At 42.2% G+C, this 26,413-nt stretch overlaps 1 protein-coding gene across 2 annotated transcripts; it reads right to left on the bottom strand.

The window, feature by feature from the left end:
* Nucleotides 1–5,696: 5,696 nt before the first annotated feature.
* On the bottom strand, nt 5,697–23,185 carry LOC138964047 (isatin hydrolase-like). Of its 2 annotated transcripts, none has more exons than XM_070335925.1 (6): nt 23,074–23,185; nt 13,995–14,185; nt 11,788–11,980; nt 10,177–10,315; nt 9,168–9,289; nt 5,697–7,763 (listed from the first exon to the last, which is right to left on the bottom strand). In XM_070335925.1, the coding sequence occupies exons 2-6, from the start codon at nt 14,177–14,179 to the stop codon at nt 7,521–7,523; spliced, it is 882 nt and encodes a 293-aa protein (XP_070192026.1). In that variant the 5' UTR covers nt 14,180–14,185; nt 23,074–23,185; the 3' UTR covers nt 5,697–7,520. The 2 variants fall into 2 exon arrangements, with proteins under 2 accessions (XP_070192026.1, XP_070192027.1); XM_070335926.1 differs by lacking the exon at nt 23,074–23,185 and adding an exon at nt 16,822–16,912.
* Between the last annotated feature and the right edge of the window lie 3,228 nt (nt 23,186–26,413).

Below are 26,413 nucleotides of genomic sequence, written 5' to 3'. Positions count from 1 at the left end.
TATGCAGGAGAAAAGGACCTGGAAAGCCTTAAGTTAAAACGAGGCCACATAGTGGAATTAAAAGCGGCAGTGGCAGACCTGCAACAGAAGTACGGGGGAGGGCCGTTGCGTGCTGCCGACCAAGTGGCACCGCTCCAGGGTCTTCTTGGCAACATGGCCATACAGTCTGCTTCACCAGGTGAGACTTATTTACGAATTGTTGACTTCGTACCAGCTTCTATGGCGGTGGAGGAAGAGGTGACACTCGGGGGAGGTGTCACGCTCAAGCTGGCCAACAAACCAAAGTTGGAGAAAGTATCCCCCTGCCACTGGATCGTGGCAAATGCTAAAATAATGGCAAAACTCATGAACACCGTGGACTTCGACCACGAAGCTTACCTCTGTTATACAGAGATGGTGGGCGAGCTCGGCGCAAGATTCTCCTGGCAGTCGGTGCTCCTTTACGATGACGAGTACAGGAAGCGCCAGTCTACCAGCGGGTTTGCTTGGGGAACCCCCAACCCCCACCTGTCCACAGTGATTCTCTGTGATCGTGCCCAACAAGGTCCTGGCAACAAAAGCGGCAAGGCCACGACGGGAAGCGGCGGTATTCGACGACCTGTGGGACCCAGTGGGAAGGAGGTGTGCCTGCAGTACACAAACAAAGGCGCGGCACATGCCTCTACGGGTCCCGCTGCAGGTTCGAACACGTGTGTGACACGTGTGGAAAGGAGCACCCCGGCAAAGACCACCAGGCGACAGCAAACACCAGTGCCTAGGATACAGCGCAGCGAACTGACAACACAACGGTAGGCCCCACCTATTCCAGCCCGTTCCCTCAATTAGATCCTCATGACTGTGCGTTTTTGGGAAATCGTGCATCTATTAGTGCAAAATCTCAAATGTGGCACTCAGTGCTAGAGGGCGATTGTGACAGAGAATTTTTGTTAGACGGTATACAGCACGGTTTTCGGGTAACAGAAAAACATAAAACATGTGTGTTAGCAGCAGAACAAAGCAATCATAAATCAGCGTACGATCATCGCGACGTGGTAGAACAAGAACTGTTAGATCAAATAGCAAAAGGAAATTATATAGTGGCAAGTAAGAAGCCAACGGTCGTAAGCGCACTAGCCGCGATCCCCAAAGAAGATGGTAGCGTTAGGCTAATTCATGATGCCAGCAAACCAACAGGTAGGGCAATGAACGATTACTCCATCCCTGAGTCAGTGAAGTTTCAAACAGTCTCTGATGCGTGCGCCTTAGCGAAGACAGATTATTGGTGTGCTAAAGTCGACTTGCAGTCCGCATATCGCTCAGTGTGCATCAGTCCGGATGATTATTGTGTAACGGGACTCAAGTGGCATTTCAAAGGTAAAAACAGACCGACTTATTTGTTTGACAGTCGACTTCCATTTGGTAGCAATGTAGGACCGTCACATTTTCATAGACTTTCACAGTCAATTCGCAGGTGCATGGCCAGGAGAGGCATGCCTGGTGTGTTAGCATACATAGATGATTTTCTTTTAGTAGCAGCAACAAAAGAGGAGTGCAACGACATGTTATTTTCTTTGATTAGATTATTGAGGGAACAAGGCTTCAACATTAGCTGGAAGAAGGTGGTGGGGCCCACCCAACGTATCACATTTTTTGGAGTCGACATCGACACGCGGAACAACACTCTGTCACTTGGAAGTGACAAACTGCAGCAACTGCGGCGGCGACTACTGCAATTTCGAGGAAAGAAGCGCGCGACAAAAACTCAGCTTCAAAGCATCGCGGGTTCTCTTAATTGGGCCTGTCAAGCTGTCAGAGGAGGAAAATTCTTTCTGCGGCGGATACTGGACACAATAAAACCCCTTCAGCAGCAGCGGCACAAAGCAAAGCTTTCTAGCGAATTCCAGAAAGATGTGCAATGGTGGCTTTCTTTTATGCATGTATACTGTTCAAAAAAAGAAACGCATAGTTGCTACTTGCCAAATTTGTTTTATTTTTCGAAAAAATTAACAGAAAATCCAATATTTAGATTATTTGTTTGAAATTTGGTATGGACACAGTTGAATGCACACACAGTTCATTTGCATCTTCAAATCAATCAGTCAATCAATACGATTGGGTGCCGAGGCTGTCAAGTCAGTAGGGGGTGTGACTGCCTTGAGCAGCAACAACTGCCCGGCACCTTCTGGGCATGGACTGGATCAGATGCCGGATATCTTGCTGTGGGATGGTGTCCCACTCCTCCTGAAGTGCCTGCAATAGATCGCGGTGATTTGCCGGCGCTTCTTCTCGCCTGCGCACACGTCTGTCCAATTCATCCCAGAGGTGTTCTATCGGGTTCATGTCTGGCGACATGGATGGCCAGGGAAGCACCTGGACATGGTGGTCGGTGAGGAACTGGGTGGTGAGTCGTGCTGTGTGCGGGCGAGCGGTGTCCTGCTGGAATATGGCATCCTGGTCAGCCAGAAGAGGAAGGGCGTGTGGGCGCAGAATTTCCTCCACGTATCGCTGGGCAGTTATGCGCCCTTGGACGTGCACCAGGGTGCTCCTTCCAGCGGTATTGATCGCCCCCCACACCATGACGCCTCCACCACCATGAACGGGTGCCTCATCCACACAGTTGGGCGCGTAACGTTCGTTTACTCTCCGGTAGACCCTCCTCCGACCATCATGTCGCTGGAGCAGGCCGGAAGTAGGACTCGTCGCTGAACCACACGTGTCTCCAGTGATTCCGGACGGTCCAGCGAAGGTGCTGGTTGCCCCACTGCACTCGGTTCTGGCGATGGCGGCGGGTGAGGACAGCTCCTCTGTGAGGTCTGCGAGCTCTCAAACCAGCTTCATGCAGGCGGTTCCGCACGGTCTGGTCCGATAATCGGTGTGGCCCGGGGAGAGCCTGGACAGAAGATGAGGCCGACAGGAAACGATTCCGGAGGTGGCGGAGCCGTATGAAGCGGTCGTGAGCAGCAGTTGTCGCCCTTGGTCTTCCCGCTCGTGGCAAGTCAGCAACGGAGCCAGTGGCTTGAAACCTGACCCACAGTCTACTGATGGTGCTCTGGGACACGTGGAAGTGCCTGGCGATTGCACTTTGACTTTGGCCTGCTTGTAAACGACCCAATGCAATTTGGCGGTCTTCTCTGCTCAATCGGGCCATCTTTCGTCGCTGAATTGTCGTCTGATTTCTTTGTGGCGAACAATCCGCTTTTATGGGTTTTGGAAGACATGGTGAGAGCTCAATATTCCCCGAGTTTCACGAGATGACACTGAAGCATGACGAGTGGTCATGCCAAATGAGCAATTTTGACATTGTAGCCACTGATAACGCATGCGTCACGTGCAGAGCTCACTTGTGGCAATGGACGAAAGGTCGACGACCAGATAAACATTTTCTGCAGTTTGGTGAATATCCTTGTAGCCATATAACTAAATTAACCAAATATTACAAGCTATGCGTTTCTTTTTTTGAACAGTATATTTAATGGAACAGTGTATTATTTCCACAATGCAAAACAGCATGTCCATGTGGACGCATGTAATATTGCAGCAGGTGCCTTTTGGCAGGGCGACTGGCAGTACAACTATTTTAAAAAAGACATGCCGGCAGCGAACAATTTACACATAAACTTTAAAGAAGTATATATATGTGCTGTGTTACAAGCTGTGACACGATGGGCACCGATGTGGTGCGGACAAGAAGTGATTGTGCATACTGATAGCACTGTGACAAAATCAATTATCAATAAAGGCAGATCTACTAATAAGTATGTCAACAGCTTACTTCGGAAAATGGCATGGGAATGTGCTAAAGTAAACTGTAGCATTGCGGCGGTGCATGTGGCCGGTTGTGTAAACATTATGGCTGACACTATTTCACGTCTTCACGAGCCTAGGCGGCGCGAAGAGTTAGTGCGGCTGTTGACTTTCTGGCACCGGGGGAGACCCCCCAACGTGAACCTGTGTGATCATATGTCTGACCAAGCCCTTGTGTTCCTTCTTTCCAGATGAAGGATGCGAATAATGTTTATGTAAACATTGTAAACAAGACATTGTGTTTTTGGGCGGCGTGTTTGGTGTTTTTTCTTTGTGGAGTTCTCCAAAAAATCGAACTTGTTCCAGGACAACGGGAATCTTGATCCCGATAAGCAGCTTACACGAGATCGCGTGGTGATTTTGGAGACGGACAGTGTGTCAATAACTTTTCAATGGAGTAAGACAATTCAGCGTAAAGAACGCTCCGTGGAAACTAAAGCTTCCTGCAATTCCTTCACATCCTTTATGCCCAGTGTCCGCAGTGACTGATATGTTTCATGTTTTGGGACCGATGGGCCCCAAGGCGCAGGTTTTTTTCCGATCAAAGGATCTGATTTCAATAAGAAACTGCGTGTAACTGCTGCTGTTGCTGGAGGGGATTTTCTCTAGTCACAGTTTCTGGCGGGGCGGCGCCGCGGGGGCGTTGAGTTGTGGCGTGCCGGGTGAAATCGTCAAGGTGATGGGGGACTGGAAAAGCACTGCTTACTTAGGTTACTTAGATCAGCTGCCGCCCAAGGTGATTGACTCGTATAGATTGCATATAGTCCGCAAAACACCTTCAACTATTACAACATAACAATCCTAACTAAATATTACCACTTCTTGAATTGGGCGGAATAACGAGTGTTAATTACTTCCTATTTGGGATTTATCTCTGTACAATGTTATCTTTCATGGTCATTGTCAGATGGTATTTTTCTCTGAAGTAACCTTTTGGCTACGTATGTTGGTACGGAAGCGTGAGTGTGTGAGTGTGTGTGTGTGTGTGTGTGTGTGTGTGTGTGCGTGCGTGCATGCGTGCGTGTGGGTGTGTGTGTGTGTCTGCGCGCGCGCGTGTGACGGTGTCTGTATGCGTGTGTGTATTAGCCAGTGACAGTTGCCTAGTGTTCTACAATTGCAGCTGGGGGGGGGGGGGAGCATTAGTGAGTAGTTTAAGTGTGAGTTTAGAGGGAGCGGTCAGCGACCATAAACTCTATTTAAACGAGACAGATATGCAGCAAAAGGAGGGGGGGGGGGAGGAGGTGTCAGTAGAGGTAATGCAGGAGGAAATGATAGCAGAGTCCCGTGGGAACGAATGCGGGGAATGGAAGAGGGTTGGAGGGCAGGGGGGAGGTGATGAGTGAAGGAGAGCAGTCTGGAATGAAACAATGGTAACAGATAAGGAGTCCGAGAGAGAGCGAGAGAGAGCGAGGACCGAAGTCATTAGTAGCAGCGCAGCGGCCAGCAAGCAAGTTCAGCGATTTTCAGTTCTGCAAACCCCCCATCCACCCCCTGGCATCCACCTATTAGTTTTGTTGACGGTTCGCTGCCTGCATTGTGTACCCCCCTTTTGGAGATGATTGCATTTGCATCATTTGAATCAATTTCCTGCATAGTATAACTATAATCAAAATGAGGGCTATATGTATGTGTTAATTAGTAATTGATGTTTTGTTGAATTCATTGTCATTTTGTTTTTTTATGAATTGATATGTATGTAAACATTTGTTTCTTTTGTGTGTGTGTGTGAAACACCCCCACACACACACACACACACACACACACACACACACACACACACACAGAGACAGACACAAGTCGTATATATATATAGATACACACTAACCTTATGCTAAATACTATACTCATTTTCTCATTCTCTAATTCACTCACTCTTTCCATCACTCACATCTATCCATGGAAAACAAAAATGATGTTAATCAGAAACATATTTATTACTGTCAAGAAAATGATTATGCTGATTATAATCACGTATTCACGAACTCACTTATTCCAAAACGAGGCAACCTACAACCTACATTGTCATCATTTTCACGAGTTTTCCTTCACAAACACCTGGGAAATAAATTTCATGTTCCCCATGCAATAAATCGAGGTGTTGAATGGGTTTGAGCTTTCAGGTGAAACGTGGATTGTCAAAGTAAAAGCCAATCAGGCTGATTGTTTGATGTGTGGAACCATCGCGGCTTTGGATTTGTGTTTCCGAGGACAACGATTGTAAACATTCACTCTCAAAGACCCAATCAATGTTGATAATTACCGCGGCGACTCATGGTCATTTTGCAACTTATCTCTGTAATCACAAAATCCACAACGAAAAGTCATAAACACTTAAAAAGAAAAGAAATATGCTCAACACTTACTGAACTCACACGTATGATCGCAGCTCTGTAAATTTTCAGACTGGAAGAAAAGCGTCAACAAGCTACGTTTGACGTGACGTCAAAGGTTGACGTGTTATCTCGAGCTACTGTGACGATGCTTTGTGGCCCGGAGTTGGATTCTAAAAATTCGTCTCCCTGTGGGTTATTGTGCATTTTGTTGCACAACCAAAATGATGACAAAAACGATGTTTGGTGGCTTGTCGTCAGACCAGCATTTTGTTGTTGGTCCTCGGGGAGCATATCGCCTTTTGTCTCATATTTATCAACCGCGGCCTTCGGCCTTGGTCGATAAAGATAAAACAAAAGACGATATGGTCCCCTTGGACCAACAAAAAAGCTGGTCTGTCAACAAGCCACCAAACATCTTATTACCAGCTATTGTGTTTTCAGCGTAGCAATAGGGCGCCGCCCGATATTTAGACGAGACAAGTATAATGCCGACGAGTCGAAGACGAGTCGCATTATACCTGTTCGAGTCTAAATATCGGGCCCTATTGCTACGATGAAAACACAATAGCATTTATATAGCTATTCTGACATTAAATTCTGTGTTCAAATCATGTTTTTGTCAGCAACAAGTACCAGAATGGTCCATGTCGTTGATTGCAGACGACGGTTCCCTTTCCGCATGAAGCCACGGAAATAACCGAACATTGAAAAACCCACGGACATGTATTACGGAGAAAACTCGAGATAACCGGATGTTTAGCATTACGTCAATATGCTAGGAATCATATGACGTCATGACGTATCATGCTTGCCTACGTATATAGTATGTTCGAAAGTCTGACTTCTGTTGGGAATTCGCGTGGTGAAAACTGCGGTAAATCTGTAGATGATAAGAGAACAAGGATTGTCTCAGAAGAAACGACTAAATGTTTCAGACCTGTAACTTCATTTCAACATTGCACTATACAATGGACGTTCTATGTGACAGGAGAGTTTGCTGATTTTGTGTTAAACATTGGAGAGATCGTCTGCTAGAATCAGAGATAGGTCGCTTCAGATAGCTCAGCTTCTGGAAATTTGCAAGGTTTGTTGCCTGTTAAAGAACTGGATTTTACACGTAATGTATGTCATGTACAGTAAGCAACAACAAAAACACACACAAAGCAAATGGCATCGTCTGTCGACTAGTCACAGAAACAAACCTGGCGAGGTATGCGTGTACTTTATACACGTGGAAGAAACCGGAACAATATGCTTTTGGATATTGAGTAAAATGGCCGACTTCCGCCGCATTATGCTTTGATGATCGGAAGAGACCATCCAATCACAGCCCCCGAATTCCCCCACGTGTTCATCAGAATAGCTATATAAAGTCCTGTAAAAGCCAGTTACAGACAAGAAACTTTACAGAGTGACAACCTTTCTCACAATGGAAAAAAGCACCATCAGCAGCACAGTCAGCCGACAGGCACGCAGCTGAGGACTTCCGCTGGCGTCATCAATTCCCAGCAATCCCAGAATCCTTGCAGGCCCCCCACTTCCATCTTGCAACTTGACGGTGCCGATGATGATGGTGGCGCCGCGTGGTGGCAGCTTGTTGACGTAAGCCACGTTCTCCAGTATCAGGATGTCTTTCCCTAGCAAAGTCTGTCACCGACAGCAACAAAAGGCATACTATAATCAGTATTCTTCGATGATGCGAGTGCATTAATAAGTTCTTGTGTTATCTGATGTAAGCTGACACGTTCGGGTTGCTTGTCAGCTTTGTGGAAGCTATGGTTTGTAGCTGATGTGAGCTCCTAAACTATGGTATGCAGATGATGTGTTACTAAAATATGGTATGCAGATGATGTGTTACTAAAATATGGTATGCAGATGTTGTGAGCTCCTAAAATATTGTATTCAGATGATGTGAGCGCATGAAATTATAGTATTCATAGCGGATACGAGTTCCGCAATTATGGTTTTAAGGTGATAGACACTCATAAGATATGGCTTCTAGGTAATGTAAGCTCATAAGGTGTGGTTTATAGCAGATGAGAGTTCATAACTTATGATGTATAGCGGATGCGAGTTCATAAGTTATGGTTTATAGGTGATGTAAGCTCAAAAGATATAGTTTATAGCCGATGCGAGATCATAAGTTATGGTGTATAGCCGATACGAGTTCATCATTTTTGGTTTATAGCGGATGTGATTTCATACGTATTGGTGTATAGCCGATGCGAGATCATAAGTTATGGTGTATAGCCGATACGAGTTCATAATTTTTGGTATATAGCGGATGTGATTTCATAAGTATTGGTGTATAGCCGATGTTATTTCATAAGTATTGGTGTATAGCCGATGCGAGATCATAAGTTGTGGTTTATAGCGGATGTGTTTTCATAAGTTATGTTGTATAGCCGATGCGAGATCATAAGTTTTGGTCTTTTGCAGATGCGAGCTCATAAGTATTGGTTTATAGCGGATGTGAATTCATACATTATGGTTTAAAGCAGAGATGAGCTCATATCAGGCTTATGCGAGCTCATAATTATTGGTGTATAGCGGATACGAGACCATTAAGCTTATAGCTTACGTGAGCTCAGAATAAAGTAAGGTTTCTAGGAATGCGAGCTCATAAATTATGCTTTGCAGCTGCTGTGATTCAGAAGTTATTGTCTACAGCTCGCACGAGTTTACAAATTATGGTTTAAAGCTGGTGTGAGTACATCAGTTATAATTTGAAGCTGATGCGTGTTCATAAATAATGGGTTATAGCTCATGTGAATTCATAGGTTATGACTTATAGTTGATGTCTCAGGGCTTGGAAAACACGCATACATCTCTCGTCACTCATTATCATGATCGGATCTCGATACTTGGACGAGACAAGCATTATGCAGGCGTGTCGAAGAAGACAGCCGCAGTGGGTTTGTCTGAGTCAAAATCCCACATACTATATTCTCAGCGTATCACCAACGACTGTCCCAATGCAGACCAAACGGCAAAAGAGGATCGACGTTAAACTGTAATAGTTGGTCAGTCGCCTAGTCGGGGTCCACTTACCGTATGCACCGGGTAGCCGGCAGCTACGCTCTTCCTGGGTGTGTCAGGACTGGGGAAGTCCACCCCTAGAGCCGTGATGTTCCTTTCCTCTGCCAGCCACCTCGCCGCGTCCCGGTGAACTCCTGAATCACAGGGGGTAGTACTACCAACATGGCCATGTCATGGGTGTGACAAACCCTATGATAAAACTCTATTGTACGACGCCCGTTATGCGACCGTTTTGTTTTACAATTTTAAAGACGTTATACAGATCGAGGCTCCACTGTATGTTCGTCAGTTGCAGGGAGGTAGCTGATTTGAGTGAAAAGCCTCAAGTGACGACTTTCACATTCTTACGTACTGTCTCAACATGGAACGAATGTGTACGAGACATCAGCAGGGATGTCACCTACAACAACAAAACTTCTGTGGTCGAATTGCTTGTCATCTGAAAGTATATATCAAAGGAAGACATCCATACGATAGAAGTCACGAAAAACTATTCAAATTATCGCCCTTTAGATATCTGCAGTCACACGTCATTTGATTGCTCAAGGGTCTGAAGGCGTTTTTAAATTAAATTTGTGTTAAAATTCAAGAATTAAAAAAAAGAAAAGAAAAGTGAGGTTATAAAACGTTTCATTTGAAGACAAAACGAAACATTCATCAGAACTTGGACCTAGCTATCGGTCTTTAAAGTGGACGATCGAGATACGCAACACGACAAATAACAATACCAGATCATCACTTATTCCTGGATGTTTCTTCTTCTAAGATAGCAGATTGAAAACAATAGCCAAGACAAGACGCGCGCCAATGACTAGAAACAAAGGGCCGTTAGCGCTTTCAATATAACAATAAGGGTATTTTTGGCGCAGATCCCACAATTGCTTGGTCCCGGACGATAAAACAAACACATACAAAAACAACAAAACCGAACCTACAATAGTTCAAAACTCTCAGAAAGACAAAAACAGAAAGTGAGAGATGCACTTTTGAATAGCTATTGCAGGAGAGTATCTGGGCTTACCGGGGAAGCGGAAGGTGGTGGGGTCCTTGGGGTTCTTGGTATTGAACACTTTCTCCAGGTCCGGGTAGCGGCTCCCCCACCCCGAGTTCATCAATACCACTGCCCCATCAGGGATCCTCCCGTACTCCTCCTCCCAGTTCTGTAACCCAACCAACAATGATCAGGGTGTCATCAAATATGACACAAGGTCGTTACATTTAAAACAGAAACACAGGGGTACAGAAGGTGGCCCGTGTGAATACATTGTGTAGGGAACAAAGACGAGAGAGAGAGAGAGAGAGAGAGAGAGAGAGAGAGAGAGAGAGAGAGAGGGAGAGAGAGAGAGAGAGAGAGAGAGAGTGAGATATGTATGCTAAACAACAGAAAAGAAAAACAATGCCTATAAACTGACCACTGATCGGAAATCAAGCGAATCTGATGTGTGACAGTCCACGAGAAAATGGTGCCTCGAAACCAGAATCATAAATGCCAGTCGATCGTTCAGACGACAGAAATATAAACACACAAAATAACGCTCACAACCGTTTTTCCCAAATCACCACCAAATCATCTGAGCAGTTCATGACCTTCCCTTGCCCTCCCCCCAAAAGTATAAATAAACAAGTCGGGTAAGGCGAAATTATTACATTTAGTCAAGCTGTCGAACTCACAGAATAAAACTGAACGCACTGCATTTTTTCACCAAGACCGCATACTCGTAGTTTCGTCAGTCCACCGCTCGTGGCAAAGGCAGTGAAATCGACAAGCCAGAATAGTGCAGTAATGGTCGCGCTGAGCGGGATTTCTGTACCTCTCTTCGTTTTAACTTTCTGAGCGTGTTTTTAATGCAAACATATCATATCTATATGTTTTTGGAATCAGGAACCGACAAAAAGTAAGATGAAATTGTTTTTAAATCGATTTCGGAAATTTTATTTTAATCATAATTTTTATATTATTAATTTTCAGAGCTTGTTTTTAATCCGAATATAACATATTTATATGTTTTTGGAATCAGAAAATGATGAAGAATAAAATAAACGTAATTTTGGATCGTTTTATAAAAACATAATTTTAATTACAATTTTCAGATGTTTAATGACCAAAGTCATTAATTAATTTTTAAGCCTTCAAGCTGATATGCAATACCAAAGTCCGGCCTTTGTCGAAGATTGCTTGGCCAAAATTTCAATCAATTTGATTGAAAAATGAGGGTGTGACAGTGCCGCCTCAACTTTTACAAAAAGCCGGATATGACGTCATCAAAGACATTTATAAAAAAAAATAAAATAAAAAGTCTGGGGATATCATACCCAGGATCTCTCATGTCAAATTTCATAAAGATCGGTCCAGTAGTTTACTCTGAATCGCTCTACACACACACACACACAGACACACAGACACACAGACACAGACACAGACACACACACACACACACACACACACACACACACACACACACACACACACACACACACACACACACATACACCACGACCCTCGTCTCGATTCCCCCTCCATGTTAAAACATTTAGTCGAAACTTGACTAAATGTAAAAACATGCACAAAAACTGTAGATGTCAGAGTTAAAAACATCGGAAATCAAATAACAATCATTTTCCCCAAACTCACCATCAAATCCTCCGTGGTGAGCTCATATTCGGCGTTGCCTTTGACCTTGTCCGCGACATTGACGACGACCCCTGGCCCCACCAGGCGAGAGGAGGGAATCTGATGTGCGCGCCATCCTCCCTGGACGAAATGCGCAGGCGCGTCAAAGTGAGTTCCGCCGTGTTCCCCAAGTCCAAACGCGTTCACTTCAAACCTGAAAGGGTCGTCAGTGATTTTGATGAGCGGTATATTAACAGCTATTGTGTTTTCAGCGAAGCAATAGGGTCCGATATTTAGACGAGACAAGTATAATGCCGACGAGTCGAAGACGAGTCGCATTATACTTGTTCGAGTCTAAATATCAATACTTCAGAGGGGAAGTGGGGTATTTAGTGTGGAGTTACGAGATAAGAAAAGCCGAATGCGAAAGTTTTTGTCAGTCGGCAACGGCTGAGCTCACACAGGCACACAAAAACGGCTGTTCCGTTTTACTCCCCTGTTAGTACTACATCTTTCGACTTTGGGCATTTTGTGGTGTTTAGGGACAGAAAATAATTGGTTTAGTCCTGTTTCATCGGGAAGTTAGCAGAAAAGGGTATGCAATCGACATTTGTAAAGCTAAAAAACATTCCCGAGAAGAATTTCAAGTTGTCAGTGTATGCTGAAACATCGTGTGGTATAGATGGGTAAACCGGAACAATGCGTCTTTGTTATTGCCAATATGCTTTTGGATATTGGCAAAAATGGCCGACTTCCGTAGCATTATGCTTTGATGATCGGAAGAGACCATCCAATCACAGCCCCCAAATTCCCCCACCTGTCCATCAGAATAGCTATATAATGATTTATTACCAATTCAGTGCCCCATATGGCTTTTTGACCAATCAGGACGGATTCTAGGTGACCCTCTAAATGTTATAACGTTCAGGCAGGGACCCTTTTTGTTTATCAAGCTAAAAATGAACAAGACAAAGTAAAAATTTAAATCAGCAATATCAGTGTGATTTATTCTAAAGAATGACACTTCAAATGCTGTCAGATAATACTCTCTTTATCTAAAAAATACCGAAAAGCGAGTTTTGTCGGTGGGTGCTTTACGGAACAGCGAGGCACCGCCCATTCTCTGAGTGTGCAATGCCGACTCGCTCACTTGAATTCTAAATGATCAAAGTTCGGAAAATCAAGTGAAATTGGGTCACTCGCTTTACGTCAAATGTATCTTTACGTCATTTCCTATCCGTCTGGAGTCGGTTCTAAATCTGTCGCTCTCTGTTCAACAAGAAAAAGCGAAGCAACCGAAACGCATGTTCAACATGGTTTGTTGTGTGTCAAACGCATTTGACCTGTGAATATTCATCACGTAAGGTGTGTAACTCTGATTGGCTGACCCAGGTCACGAGAATTCTTTGACTGACAGGCATAATCAGGTAGGAGCGCTCCAGTTCCCATTGCGGCTGTTCTGTCTAATTCGCGTGGTCGCTTCGAAATTTCTTTTGGTCGAATTAAACGGTAATAAAACCGTTATTTCTAATATGCTGACTGTTAGCAAATGATACAAACGATATCAGCATTCGCCTAAAAGGCTCATGCTTGATATCTTTTTTCTCGACATGTCTGTTCTCATTTGCTAACAGTCAGCATATTAGAAATAACTCATAATAACATGAACAGTTATATTGAAGGAGCTGAATACGTATCATTAAGTGAACTGCAGAGAGGTTGCGATATCCCAATTAACATTATGTTAACATCATGCATGAGAATCAAAACTAAGAACACATTTCAACACACATTTTCCGTGTGCTTGAAGTGGACGGACATATAAATTATACTCGGAAAACGATGACAAAATGAGAGAGAGAGAGAGAGAGAGAGAGAGAGAGAGAGAGAGAGAGAGAGAGAGAGAGAGAGAGAGAGAGAGAGAGAGAGAGAGAGAGTGTGTAGGCCTATATATGTGTGTGTGTACATGTGTGTGTGTGTACATGTGTGTGTGTGTACATGTGTGTGTGTGTGTGTGTTAGTGTTAGTGTTTGTGTTAGTGTGTGTGTGTGTGTGTGTGTGTGTGTGTGTGTGTGTGCATACGTGTGTGTGTATCTGTGCGTATATGTGTACATGTTTGTAGCTGCCTGTAGGGTCTGTTTGTTTACCGGTCTGTCGATCTTTCTGGCGGGCGGTCGCTCAGTCAGTCTGTCTATGTACGTGCGTGCGCGAATAAGTGTTGTAATTACCAGTAGCCTCCGGGCTGGCGTCCTCGCAGAATGATTGTGAAATTAAAGGGTGGTTGGCCTGGCCAGAACACAGCATCCTTCCCCAACACGTACGTCAGGTCCACCGTCTCAAGAGGTTTTGATGTTACCAGGGACGTCATCGTTGCTGCCAACGTCACCAGCGACCGGACTAGTGATGACGCCATTGTGGACTTTGTGATGAAAACGGTAATATTCGAGTCATAAACAGAAGAAACAGTGATTTGTCTTTCTTATGCAAGGATAACGATTTTTTGAACACACTTATTTCTTACATACAATCTCTCCCCGCTAAAAGTATGATATCAAATGGAATGAAGACGTATTGCGGTATTGTAATACAGACCCCCCCCCCCCCCCCCCAAAAAAAAAAAAAAAAAAAAAAAAAAAAAAAACAACCCATTATTAATAAAGTAGATGTGTACTGCCGGGCAGTACATACCCCAAGCGAAGTCGTCCATCTGTGTGTACATGATTCTCTCTCTCTCTCTCTCTCTCTCTCTCTGTCTTAAAATGTGTCATCGATGACGTGTTTTCATACTTGCTAATGCGGCAGGCTAATCATGACGTCAAATTGAAACTTCTTGAAGTCTCTCAGAAAGGGACATGAAAACCATGTGGGGGTTACTGGTTTGGGCTGAAAAAAAACCCAACTCCACCTAAAATTCAAGCGCCTATGGGGCTGAATTATGCAGCATAAATTGTGAAACATCAGGATATCTCACACTTTCAATTCTGCCATCATGTCAAATCTGACAACAAACCTACCCACAAAATGTCATAAATATCGGTGTAGAATTGAGACTTAACGGTTTTTAACTGCCAAAAATAAGTTTTTTTGACTGGAATAGTTTGTCTTGAAATTCAGTTTGGGACAACGGACCCACCCACTAAATTTCATAAAGATAGGTGAAAATTTAAATGTAACGGTTTTTAACTGCCAAAATTATGTTTTTCTTCTGGAAAAGTATGGAGTGAAAATCAGTTGGGGACAACGAACCTACCCACAAAATTTCATAAATATCGATGAAGAATTGAGATTTAACGGTTTTTAACTGCCAAAAATAAGGTTTTTTGTCTGGAAAAGTATGTCTTAAAATTCAGTTTGGGACAACGGACCCACCCACTAAATTTCATAAAGATAGGTGAAGAATTGAAATTTAACGTTTTTTAACTGCCAAAATTATGTCTTTCTTCTGGAAAAGTATAGAGTGAAAATCAGTTGGGGACAACGAACCTACCCACAAAATTTCATAAATATCGGTGAAGAATTGAAATTTAACGGTTTTTAACTGCCAAAATTATGTTTTTCTTCTGGAAAAGTATGGAGTGAAAATAAGTTGGGGACAACAAACCTACCTTTAAAATTTCATAAGAATCAGTGAAGAAATAGGATTTAACGATTTTTTAACGGCCTTTAAATCATTGGTGATGTCATCATAACCCAGTCGTTGTAGTTGTCGTCGTAGTTGTTGGTGTTGTTGTTGTCATGTTCGTTGTCGTGATTGTTGTTGTTCTCGTGTTGTTGTTTTTGTTGTTGTTGTTGTTGTTGTTGTCGTCGTCGATGTCATTTGTTGTTGTTGTTGTTATCGTCGTCGTCGTCGTCATCGTCGTCGTTGTCAGAGGTTATTTCTAAAGATTTCATTGATAGTCTTTGTTCTCGTCACCAAGACTTGCTAAGAACAAGCTTGGAACAGCAAGAGTTCCAAGAACAAGATTAGAACAACTCATTACATCATTACCAGTACGTCATTTGTATTTAGAACACACTTTAGAAAAAAACTCTTCAGCTACAAACCAGTCACCCTCACATGTCCGAGGTGTTTGTCTAAACCACTTACTGAAATGTTTTGAGGTTTAATGACCATACACATGTTGAACCGGTGAGTGTCTTCCGCTGCTTAATTCGCAAATAACTATTTTATTAAAGTCCGCTTGAAACGCTCAAAGATGAAATTCCATGTTAAAAAGTGACAAAAGTTTCACATTTTCCCGTTGTAACAGCTTCCGATGATATTATATGAAAATTCTGATCCTCTGAGAGGATTCCCCGAAACAAAATCAGTTTGTACGCCTAATTTTAATAGAATTGTCCAAACAGTGTCGCTAATATTGTGCTAAAAGATGAATTCTAGAACAATGTCCAGACAGACACCACTTGGCAAAAAAATTTTCAGTGCTGGGAGATGAAAAAAAAAACTACCTCGCTACGCGCGGGCTCCGCCCGCGCTCCGCTTGGATAAGAAAACAAAGCAATGATTTTAAAAATAATTATGTGCAAGTTGTCAGAAGAGAGAGAAAAACTCAACACTTGTACACAAATATTTTTTATACTGACATTGTACAGGGTAACAGACAAACTCAACGTGTATAAAATTGACAATACTAACTACACACGCTGTTCGAATTAGTGAAGTAGGGGTAGAACATTGCTGTTCCTTTGTGTTTGGCTTAGGAAGAGATTTGCACAGGGGAGGCCATAGCGTGCTCAGCGAAGCATTAGCAAAACATGGTTATCTCTCTTGTCCCGAGATTGGAGCCCATCTGGCTTTGACTGACTCCGTTGTTCACGTTACAGTAAAAACCGCAGTCTCAAATCAAAGGAAATAAAATGAATGTAAATGTGAAAAATAAATACAACATGATATAAATAAATACATAAATAAATAAAGACATGCAACAACTGCGAATACAAAAAAGAAAAAAAAAAAGGTCGCGTGAAGTCATAAAAACATTTAGTCAATCTTTCGGCCTGAAACTAAACGATCCACACTCAAAATAAAACAGCCAACAACGAGATTATACGTACTAATTAAGGCTTCGCTAGCCTAAACCAGAAGACTGAGACGGGTCCAGGTCGTATCCGCGAAGCACGCGAACGTATAGTGACACATGAACGTATTTTCTTTAACTGTGAGTACATTTTCTGAGTAAACATGGCATATGTATGTAGTTTTGGATTCGGGAAAAAATAAAGAATAAGATGAAATCATTTTTGGATCGATTAGTAAAATTCAAATCTCAAGTGTAAGAATTTTGAGATGTTTGATGACCAAACTCATTAATTAATTTTTACGCTTCTGGTTTAAACAAGTTTATTCAATAAATTCCATTGGTACTATTACCGCATACATGAAATAAGGAACATGGAGCACAACAAGCTAGGCTTATAAGCGTACTCTTAAAAGCAAATGAAATTTGGCGGACGATTTTAATATAACAAATTTGAAATAATGTCAAAATAATAATGGTAAATTATGGTAGACAAACATGTAACAATAAAAGGAGAAAAAAACAAAAGAACAAAAAAAACCAATGCTAAACTAACAACAGTACTCACACGCGCTCGCACACTCACTCGCACACACACGCATACAATGACTTCCACATGGATGAAAATAGAATACTACCAGAACAAGGAAATGTAAACAGTACTGCACTTGGTCGTTTCGAACATGGATGAGATAAATGCATTCATTATTCAAAACGTTTGCTTAATAATATATACCTGAATAACTGGTCAAATATCAATGCATTTTCGCTGTCTGACTTGTCTCTATTGCCATACAGAAAATCATCAGCGGTTAGCAAATCATAGTTGGGCAGTGTTGACAAGGTGACTTCACGTATTTGAAGAGATAAGGGGCAATGAAAAATATAGTGCTCCGCATTTTCAACACGATAACCACAAGTGCATGACGGGTCGGGAATTAAATGTCTGTCAAATAGATCACTATTTAGATTGCTGATCCTCAATCTCAGTCTGCAATGGATAATTTCTGATTTTCGATCAGATGTGTATCTATACGAGGGAACAACAGAATCATCAGAACTAATACGTTTTTTAAATAACCCAATAGAATCAAGTTGTTTTACAGTATCTGGAAGCTCATTCCACAGGGAAGTCGAAGACAGAAAAAATGACTTTTTATACAATTCAGTTCGAGAGTGGGGAGTCTGTCTGTCAAGTGGTCTTCGTCTATGGTAAGGGTTCACAGAAGCAACGAGAGGAGGCAGACGTTCTAGTAAGTATGGTGGCACGCGTGCATTAACTAATTTGAAATACAAAATCAATTTGTGTCTTTTTCGCCTCTCCTTCAGTGTTGTAAATCCTGATTCATCGTACAATTTTTGGTGACTCGTGCCACGAACTGCACCTATAATGGTTCTTATGGCATCAAGATGCAAGTTTTCTAATAAAGTAGCTAATCTGTCAGAACAGTTATCCCAAATGACGTCAGAAAAATCAAAATGGGGAATAATAAAAGATTTATACATAAGTTCAAGTGCCTTTCGGCTAAGGCGATACTTATATGACCGAAGACATGAGAGAAGAACACGTACTTTAGATATAATTGACTGAACATGTGATTCCCATTTGCAGTCGCTCTGAATCAGTACACCAAGATGTTTGTGAACGTGGTTTTCTCTCAGAATTGTTCCATCAAATACAAGAGGAAGGGTTTCAGGCATTCTATTTCCAGAAAAGGTCATCAAATCTGTTTTTAAATTATTGAAATTAACTTTCCATGTTTCCGCCCAGTGTGCAATTTTGGCTAAGTCTGCATTTAAGATCTGTGTCCGCGTGTTAGCATCATTTAGAGATAAATACAAACTGGTATCATCAGCAAAAAGTTTAATGACAGATTCGATATCAATGACAATATCGTTAATGTACACAAGGAACAACAAGGGCCCCAGAACAGAACCTTGGGGAACACCTGAACAAACACGTCCGTATGTCGATTTCCTGCCTTGGATAACAACGGCTTGTAGCCTGCCTGTCAAATAATCTTCAAACCATTTTAATAAAACACCTCTTATGCCTATAGCATATAATTTATGCAACAAACCCTTGTGCCACACTCTGTCGAAGGCTTTTGATATATCACAGAAAACAGCCTGAGTCGTCAACTGCTTATCTAAGGATTGACAAAAATCGTCATACATACTCAACAACTGAAAACTAGTTGAATCACCAGGAATAAACCCTGACTGAGAAACCGTTAATAAATCATTCTCTGTGAGATATCGAAAAACATGGGCTTGAACACATTTTTCCAATACTTTTCCAATGCAGCTGAGTAATGAAATCGGACGATAGTTACTGCAGTGTTCTTTTTCACCTTTCTTATAAATGGGATTCACATGAGCTACTTTCCAAATTTTCGGAAACTTTCCCTCAGCCAACGATCTCTGGAAAAGGGTTGCAAGCGGATTTGAAATAATACAAGCAGCAAGTTTAAGAAGTTTATTGTGAACCAAATCAGGACCTACTGCTTTCCTAACATCGAGGTTGTTTAGAACAGCGTACACCATTTCGGTAGTTATCACGAGAGGACTAATGGAAATGGGCTCTTCTTCAACTGGTGGAACGTCATCATCATGACCTTGTATATGCGACTGTCGTAGAAATGCTTCATTAAAAACCTCGGCTTTGTCCTCTGCAGAGTAAAACACAATTCCATTGCTTTCAATGGGCGGAATCTCATTTGTACTCATTCCTTTCTTTTTCAAAAAAGAGTTGACTACCTTCCACCAGTCTTTATTGCCAAAATTATGAGGTGACAATATTCTATTTTCTAGTTCCCTAATGTGCTCTTCTTTCCTTTTTCTTATAACATCAGTCAAATTATTTCTCAACCGTCGGAAAAGAGACCAGCACCATACAGTATCCAGACGTTTGGCTAATGCGTGAATATATTGCTTTTTCCTAATCAACTTTTTGATTTCCTCGGTGATCCATACAGCATCGTGTCCGTTCATTGTCACTACCTTTACAGGCATACATTCTTTAGCTATCATCATTAACTTATCGGAAAACATTTCAGCGGCGTCATCAATGGATTCTAAATCGACTATATTATTCCAATCTACACTTTCCATATCTTGCAACAACTTGTCAACATCGATTTTGGAATAATTATATAGTGTTCGTTTGAATGAACCACCCGACGGTAAGTCATAATTCAAATATACAAAAGGACACGAGTGGTCACTGCATACAGGTGGTAGAACACCAACTCTTTTTACCAAGTTAGGACACGGAGTTAATACCAGATCAATTATAGTTGACGAGGTATCGGTTATTCGAGTGGGTTCTGATATCAACTGAGATAAACTGTTTGTGTTCATTAATTCCCGCAGATGAAACGGGGGGTTAACAGTACAATCAGCGTTGAGATCACCAAAGATAATAAACTTATGTGGGGTATTCATGGCAAGTTGAACGGAATCGTTGATAAGAAGCCAATGGTCGACGGTTGCACTCGGTGGTCTATAAAACACACCAACGAGAAGAGTATCTTGACCCAACTTAGTCTCAATCCAGATCGCTTCCAAATCAGGTATACACAAGTCGATCCTCGGTTTGCAAATCAGATTACTATTTACATAAACGGCTACGCCGCCGTGGGAATCCCCGGGCCTATCACGTCTAACTGGAGGGTGGTAACCTTTTAAGCAGATGCAGTCTTGGTCAACTTTGTCCGACAGCCAGGTCTCAGATACAGTTATTATATCAAACTTCCCCAATTCGGCCTCAAGGAACGGTGTCTTATATTGAAGACTGCGAGTGTTTACATGAACAATAGAGATCCCATCCCCTCGGGTTGTGTTTGGTCCAGGATTTGGATGGATGTCACCACACATAAACAACAATAAGCAAATTGCAATAGATATGGTTTGAGATGTAAAATTCACAGAATCAGCACAAAAAATGAGTGAGGTGGCATATTTCCACATCGAACCAGCAAAGTTCACAGCAATGTCGTAACAACATATTGGGTCGTTACGAGTAAGCTTCTGGGCAGGAAATAAAAACAAAAACAACGCAAGAGACAAGTCAGCACTACCACAAACGAGAATAATCATAAGCGACTGGATATTTCCCCTGTTAAGAAAAGATAGTTTATACACAGATAGCGCTGACGCAACAGGGAGATAACTTCCCACACTGGCTCTGTATTGAGACAGACTACACCCACCCATCTAGGTCACAGCTCGTTGCAAAAAATCAAACAAGGCAGAGCCAAGGGTGTGAGACAATCTCCCGGACACGTGCGCCCCATCCTTTTGCATCAGGCATGAAGTCATTGTGGACAACAATAAGCTGAACAATAATGACATAGTCCGGGCATCGACAAAGATTGCTTGCCGGACCAAAATCAGTCTCTATCAATTTGAACGAAAAAGGAAGGCGTCACAGTTCCGCCTCAACTTTCAATACAAGTCGGATGTGACGTCAACAAAGACATTAATCAACAAACATATTATGATCTGGGGACTTCATCTAGAAGAATATGTATGTAAAGTTTCATGAAGATCGGTCTAGTAGTTTCCTCGGTGTCGATCTACACACACACACACACACACACACACACACACACACACACACACACACAGACACACACGCATGCACGCACGCACGCACACACACACACACACACACACACACACACACACACACACACACACACGCTCACACACACACACACGCACACACACACACACACAGACGCACACACGCACACACACACATACACACACACTGCACTCACACACACCCACACACACACATACACACACACACAAACACATACCACGACCCTCGTCTCGATTCCCAGTTTAGGTTAAAACATTTAGTCAAAACTTGACTGAACGTAAACAGCTAATTCCCATAGGTTAGCGATTGGACAAAAAAACAAGTCGCGTAAGGCGAAAATACAATATTTAGTCAAGTAGCTGCCATTTTTCAGCAAGACCGTATACTCGTAGCATCGTCAGTCCACCGCTCATGGCAAAGGCAGTGAAATTGACAAGAAGAGCGGGGTAGTAGTTGCGCTAAGAAGGATAGCACGCTTTTCTGTACCTCTCTTTGTTTTAACTTTCTGAGCGTGTTTTTAATCCAAACATATCATATCTATATGTTTTTGGAATCAGGAACCGACAAGGAATAAGATGAAAGTGTTTTTAAATTGATTTGGACAATTTAATTTTGATAATAATTTTTATATATTTAATTTTCAGAACTTGTTTTTAATCCGAATATAACATATTTATATGTTTTTGGAATCAGCAAATGATGGAGAATAAGATAAACGTAAATTTGGATCGTTTTAGAAATTTTTATTTTTTTTTACAATTTTCCGATTTTTAATGACCAAAGTCATTAATTAATTTTTAAGCCACCAAGCTGAAATGCAATACCGAACCCCGGGCTTCGTCGAAGATTACTTGACCAAAATTTCAACCAATTTGGTTGAAAAATGAGGGCGTGACAGTGCCGCCTCAACTTTCACGAAAAGCCGGATATGACGTCATCAAAGAAATTTATCCAAAAATGAAAGAATCGTATGGGCATTTCATACCCAGGAACTCTCATGTCAAATTTCATAAAGATCGGTCCAGTAGTTTAGTCTGAATCGCTCTACACACACACACACACACACACACACGCACAGACACACATACACCACGACCCTCGTTTCGATTCCCCCTCGATGTTAAAATATTTAGTCAAAACTTGACTAAATATAAAAAAGAAAGTACAAACGACAAAACATTAAAAACAACATTAATGCTACCAAAAATCCCCAATCTTCACAGCGGGAAGCAGCCAGGCGTTTTCTAGCTTTGATCCAACGGTAACGATGTCCTTTTCACATCTGAAAGCCCGGACAAATCTGTGGTGATGCAAATTAATGATCGCTTACACTAACGAGGTTTTAAAGTACCAGTTTGAAACATGATGTTCACTACAATACTTTGCACATCGTCGCTGCAAAAGAAATCAATGGGATGACTGAGTTTGGGAACATTGTTACAGTTGTGTGAATATTTCGAATCATGCACAACTACTTTTCTATATATATCTGATGATGATCTCCACAGTCTCTCGCAGTGCCAGCACATTTATGGACAGCCGCATTCCTGCGAAGTTATGCAGCATCCAAAAGCAGAAACAAACCTATACCCTTTGACATCAACCTTAGTGCCAAATCTCAAATTGGTCATCTTTAGGTTTAAACTTAAGGTTGTTAAACAAATGATTAAAACTCACCAGGTAAGTAGTGATATTTCTTCTCTCCCTGCGGTGTTGATCCAATTTTCAATAGCAGCTGCAGTTCCCTGTCTTACTGCATTCCTCGACCTTGACCCTCCACCTGGAATGGTACGCATCATCATGTAGGCCTGTAACAGAACACTTGACAGAAGCAAGTTCTATCCCTCAGTGCTGGAGAGTCATCCGCCGCGGCGAGCTGAGGTTAGGCAAAGACTTCTTGAATTAAAAAATATCTGTCGAATTTGTATTGACTATTGCCAGTTGTCATCAATTGTTTTGTTAGAATTACCATTTATCATTACACATAAGACCCCTTTGGTTGGTTACGGAAACAAAGTTTGAGCAGCAATACCGGCTGGGAGGGGAAGGTGATGTTCAGTTTATTCAGACCAGTCGACGTCCTACCTATTGCCTCATGTGATTGAGCATAGATTACATCTCGTGTATAAGATCGAGTACACCTCCATAAATGTGTGCAGGCTTTTCTGCACAATTATATATATAAAGCTATGTCCCGTTGTACTATCGTGGAGAAAACACACACACGCACTGACGCACGCACGCACGCACGCACGCACGCACGCACGCACGCACACACTAACTCTCTCACACACACACACACACACACACACACACACACGCACACACACACACATGCTTAGTATTTTCGTATTTCTATAACCAACCTAACTCTGACATGGATTACAGGATTCGTTTGGGCCGTGCGCACTTGGTCCTGTGCTTGCGTGTACACCCGAAGGGGGATAAGTCACTGGCAGGTCTGCACACAAGTTGACCTGGGAGATCGGACACATCTCCACTCTTAGCCGACCAGCCGCAGCCGGGAGTTCGAACCCACGACCTTCCGCTTGGGAGACCGGTGTCTAATCCACTGGGCCAACTCGCCCGACAGTTTGGTCGGCAAATCACGGAGAGTGTTGGTAGTGCCAACCCTTGTTACAAGTTCTTTATCTCCAAGGTAAAGCTGTATGTGGGCGAATAAAGTGGGAACTTACTCCCTTTAACCCAAGCCTGACCAACATCTGCTGTATATTTACACCTTAAATTCCAATAACCGATCTTTAACCGGTCTTGCATTGAAATAGTGCCAAAGAAGCATAATGGCTTGTAGCAGCCTTGCATGAGCTGCGCCGCATCATTCATCACTTGCTTTGCCACGATGCAACCGCCAGCCAGGAGTCAGGTACTGTCTGCTCCACCTAAAAATAACCACTCCCCTGCCGCCTATTTACCCTTTCCTCCCCCATTTCCCTCCCACCCCTCCCATTCACGGTGGCGCCTGAGCGCGCTCTGCCTACAAGATCTTTGGCTCTGGAGAGAGCAAAGAGTGTAAAAACTGAGACAGTTTTCTGCGTGATAATTGGGGCCCTCCCTGCCTTTCGGAACTGGTGTTTTTAGTGTGTTTTTCCGGGCATATCTCAATAGTTATATATATTGCAATGCATGCCACAATTTACAAGACAGAAGAAAGGATAAATGAGAGAATTAGAAAAAGTGTGTGCTCCCCCCCCCCCCCCCAAGTATATAATTATGGTACTCTTTGCACTCTGAAAAACATGTGCATGCTGCATTTAAAGAAACACCCTGAAAAACATGTGCATGCTGCATTTAAAGAAACAGGAAACCCAACATCTCAAAGCACGGCACAATATATATGACGGCAGAAGACACAGTAAACAAAACATCCTAAATGTGCCACAATAAAAGAACACTAATTAATGAAAGAAAAAGACCAAGTTAATCCCCAAGTACATATACACATACACACACACACACACACACACACACACACACACACACACACACACACACACACACACACACACACTATGTACATTTTGTACATATATATTATATATACAACAATTTACAAAATATATAAAAACAGCAGAGTATATACAGTGGTATTTACATACATATTATAGGCATGCATTTCGTGGTGCGCATGTAAAATTTGTTTTGCGTTTATATAATTATATAATTCAAAATAATGTAAATAATGTAAATAATGTCTGTAACATAATATAAAGAAAAAAGATCTCACGGCAATACATGTTCATGCAAATTGTTAGCTGCATGTGAATAAAACAAAAAGCCTACCTGGCGTAGCACTCAGTTGACTCATCGATGCAGCTATATCCCAGAACAGCACTGACACACAGTCAACTCTTGTATATATATATACCACAGGAAACAAAACTCGTCGATCCGACGGAAAATTTAACGTTTGTTTCATTATCGCAAACAAAACAGAACAGACAAAACGAAACAAAACAACACAGCACAACAGTTGAGGTTGTTATTTCTCTGAGATGCTTAAGAAAAGAAAAGATGACGTGCATTGTAATGGAATAGAGTGGGTGTAATTTCAAACTAAACGGTTCAAATGTGAGTGTAAAACACACTCTTTACGCAGGATCACATTCCCTCACACGCATATGAACACACACACACACACACAGAGACACAGACACACACACACACACACACACACACACACACACACACACACACACACACACACACACACACACACACACACACACACACACACACACACACACACACACACTATATACATTTTTAGGGAGAAAAACAAAACAAAAACACAATGTACATTGTTAGAAGAAGAAAAAAACCAATATGTACAATTTTAGAAGAAAAACAAACAACAAAAAACAAGTTAAAAACACACACACCACAAAACCATTACTCAAACATGGCGACTGCATCTGAGAATGCAAACAAAACAGGCACTTGAAACGAGTGTTGGAGTCCTTCTGCACAATCACTTAACACCCGGGCTACACAGAAGTCATATTCGAACGCGCCAACATTTGATTCAGGTGCCTGTCTAGCATTCCCAGTCTGTCTTGATGACACTGATCTGGTGCAAACGTTGCCACAAATGTTAACTCTAAACTGACTGGTTCTTTTTCATATCCGAGGACAGGCGTGTCAAGGGAGAGAAAAACTCAGTTCTTGTAACCGAGTCTTTCTTATAACGTGACAGAGTATTTTTTATCCGGATAATTCCAAGTTGATGAAAGAAGACTGTTGGCAGGGAAATAAAAATTCCTTTCTTGTAAGCGATGTTCTAATAAGTGAGTTCGATTGTAGATGTAAACACAATAAGCACTCTCAGCTAAACTGGTGGGAGAGAATGACCATTCTTTCAAGGACACATCAAACCAGGAAGTAAGCCTACAATGAGTGGCCTGTAGCACTGGCGTGGCTTCCTGGTGACCGGACATACGTCACAACAGGAAGAGCTGCAACCCGTAGGGTCAATTAGCTCCCTTGAATAGAAAGCTAT

This window comes from Littorina saxatilis, linkage group LG4 (assembly GCF_037325665.1).
Source record: "Littorina saxatilis isolate snail1 linkage group LG4, US_GU_Lsax_2.0, whole genome shotgun sequence".
NCBI classification, from domain to species: domain Eukaryota; kingdom Metazoa; phylum Mollusca; class Gastropoda; order Littorinimorpha; family Littorinidae; genus Littorina; species Littorina saxatilis.
The sequence above is the reverse complement of the archived record's forward strand: the minus strand, read 5'-3'. Positions and strand labels throughout refer to the sequence as shown.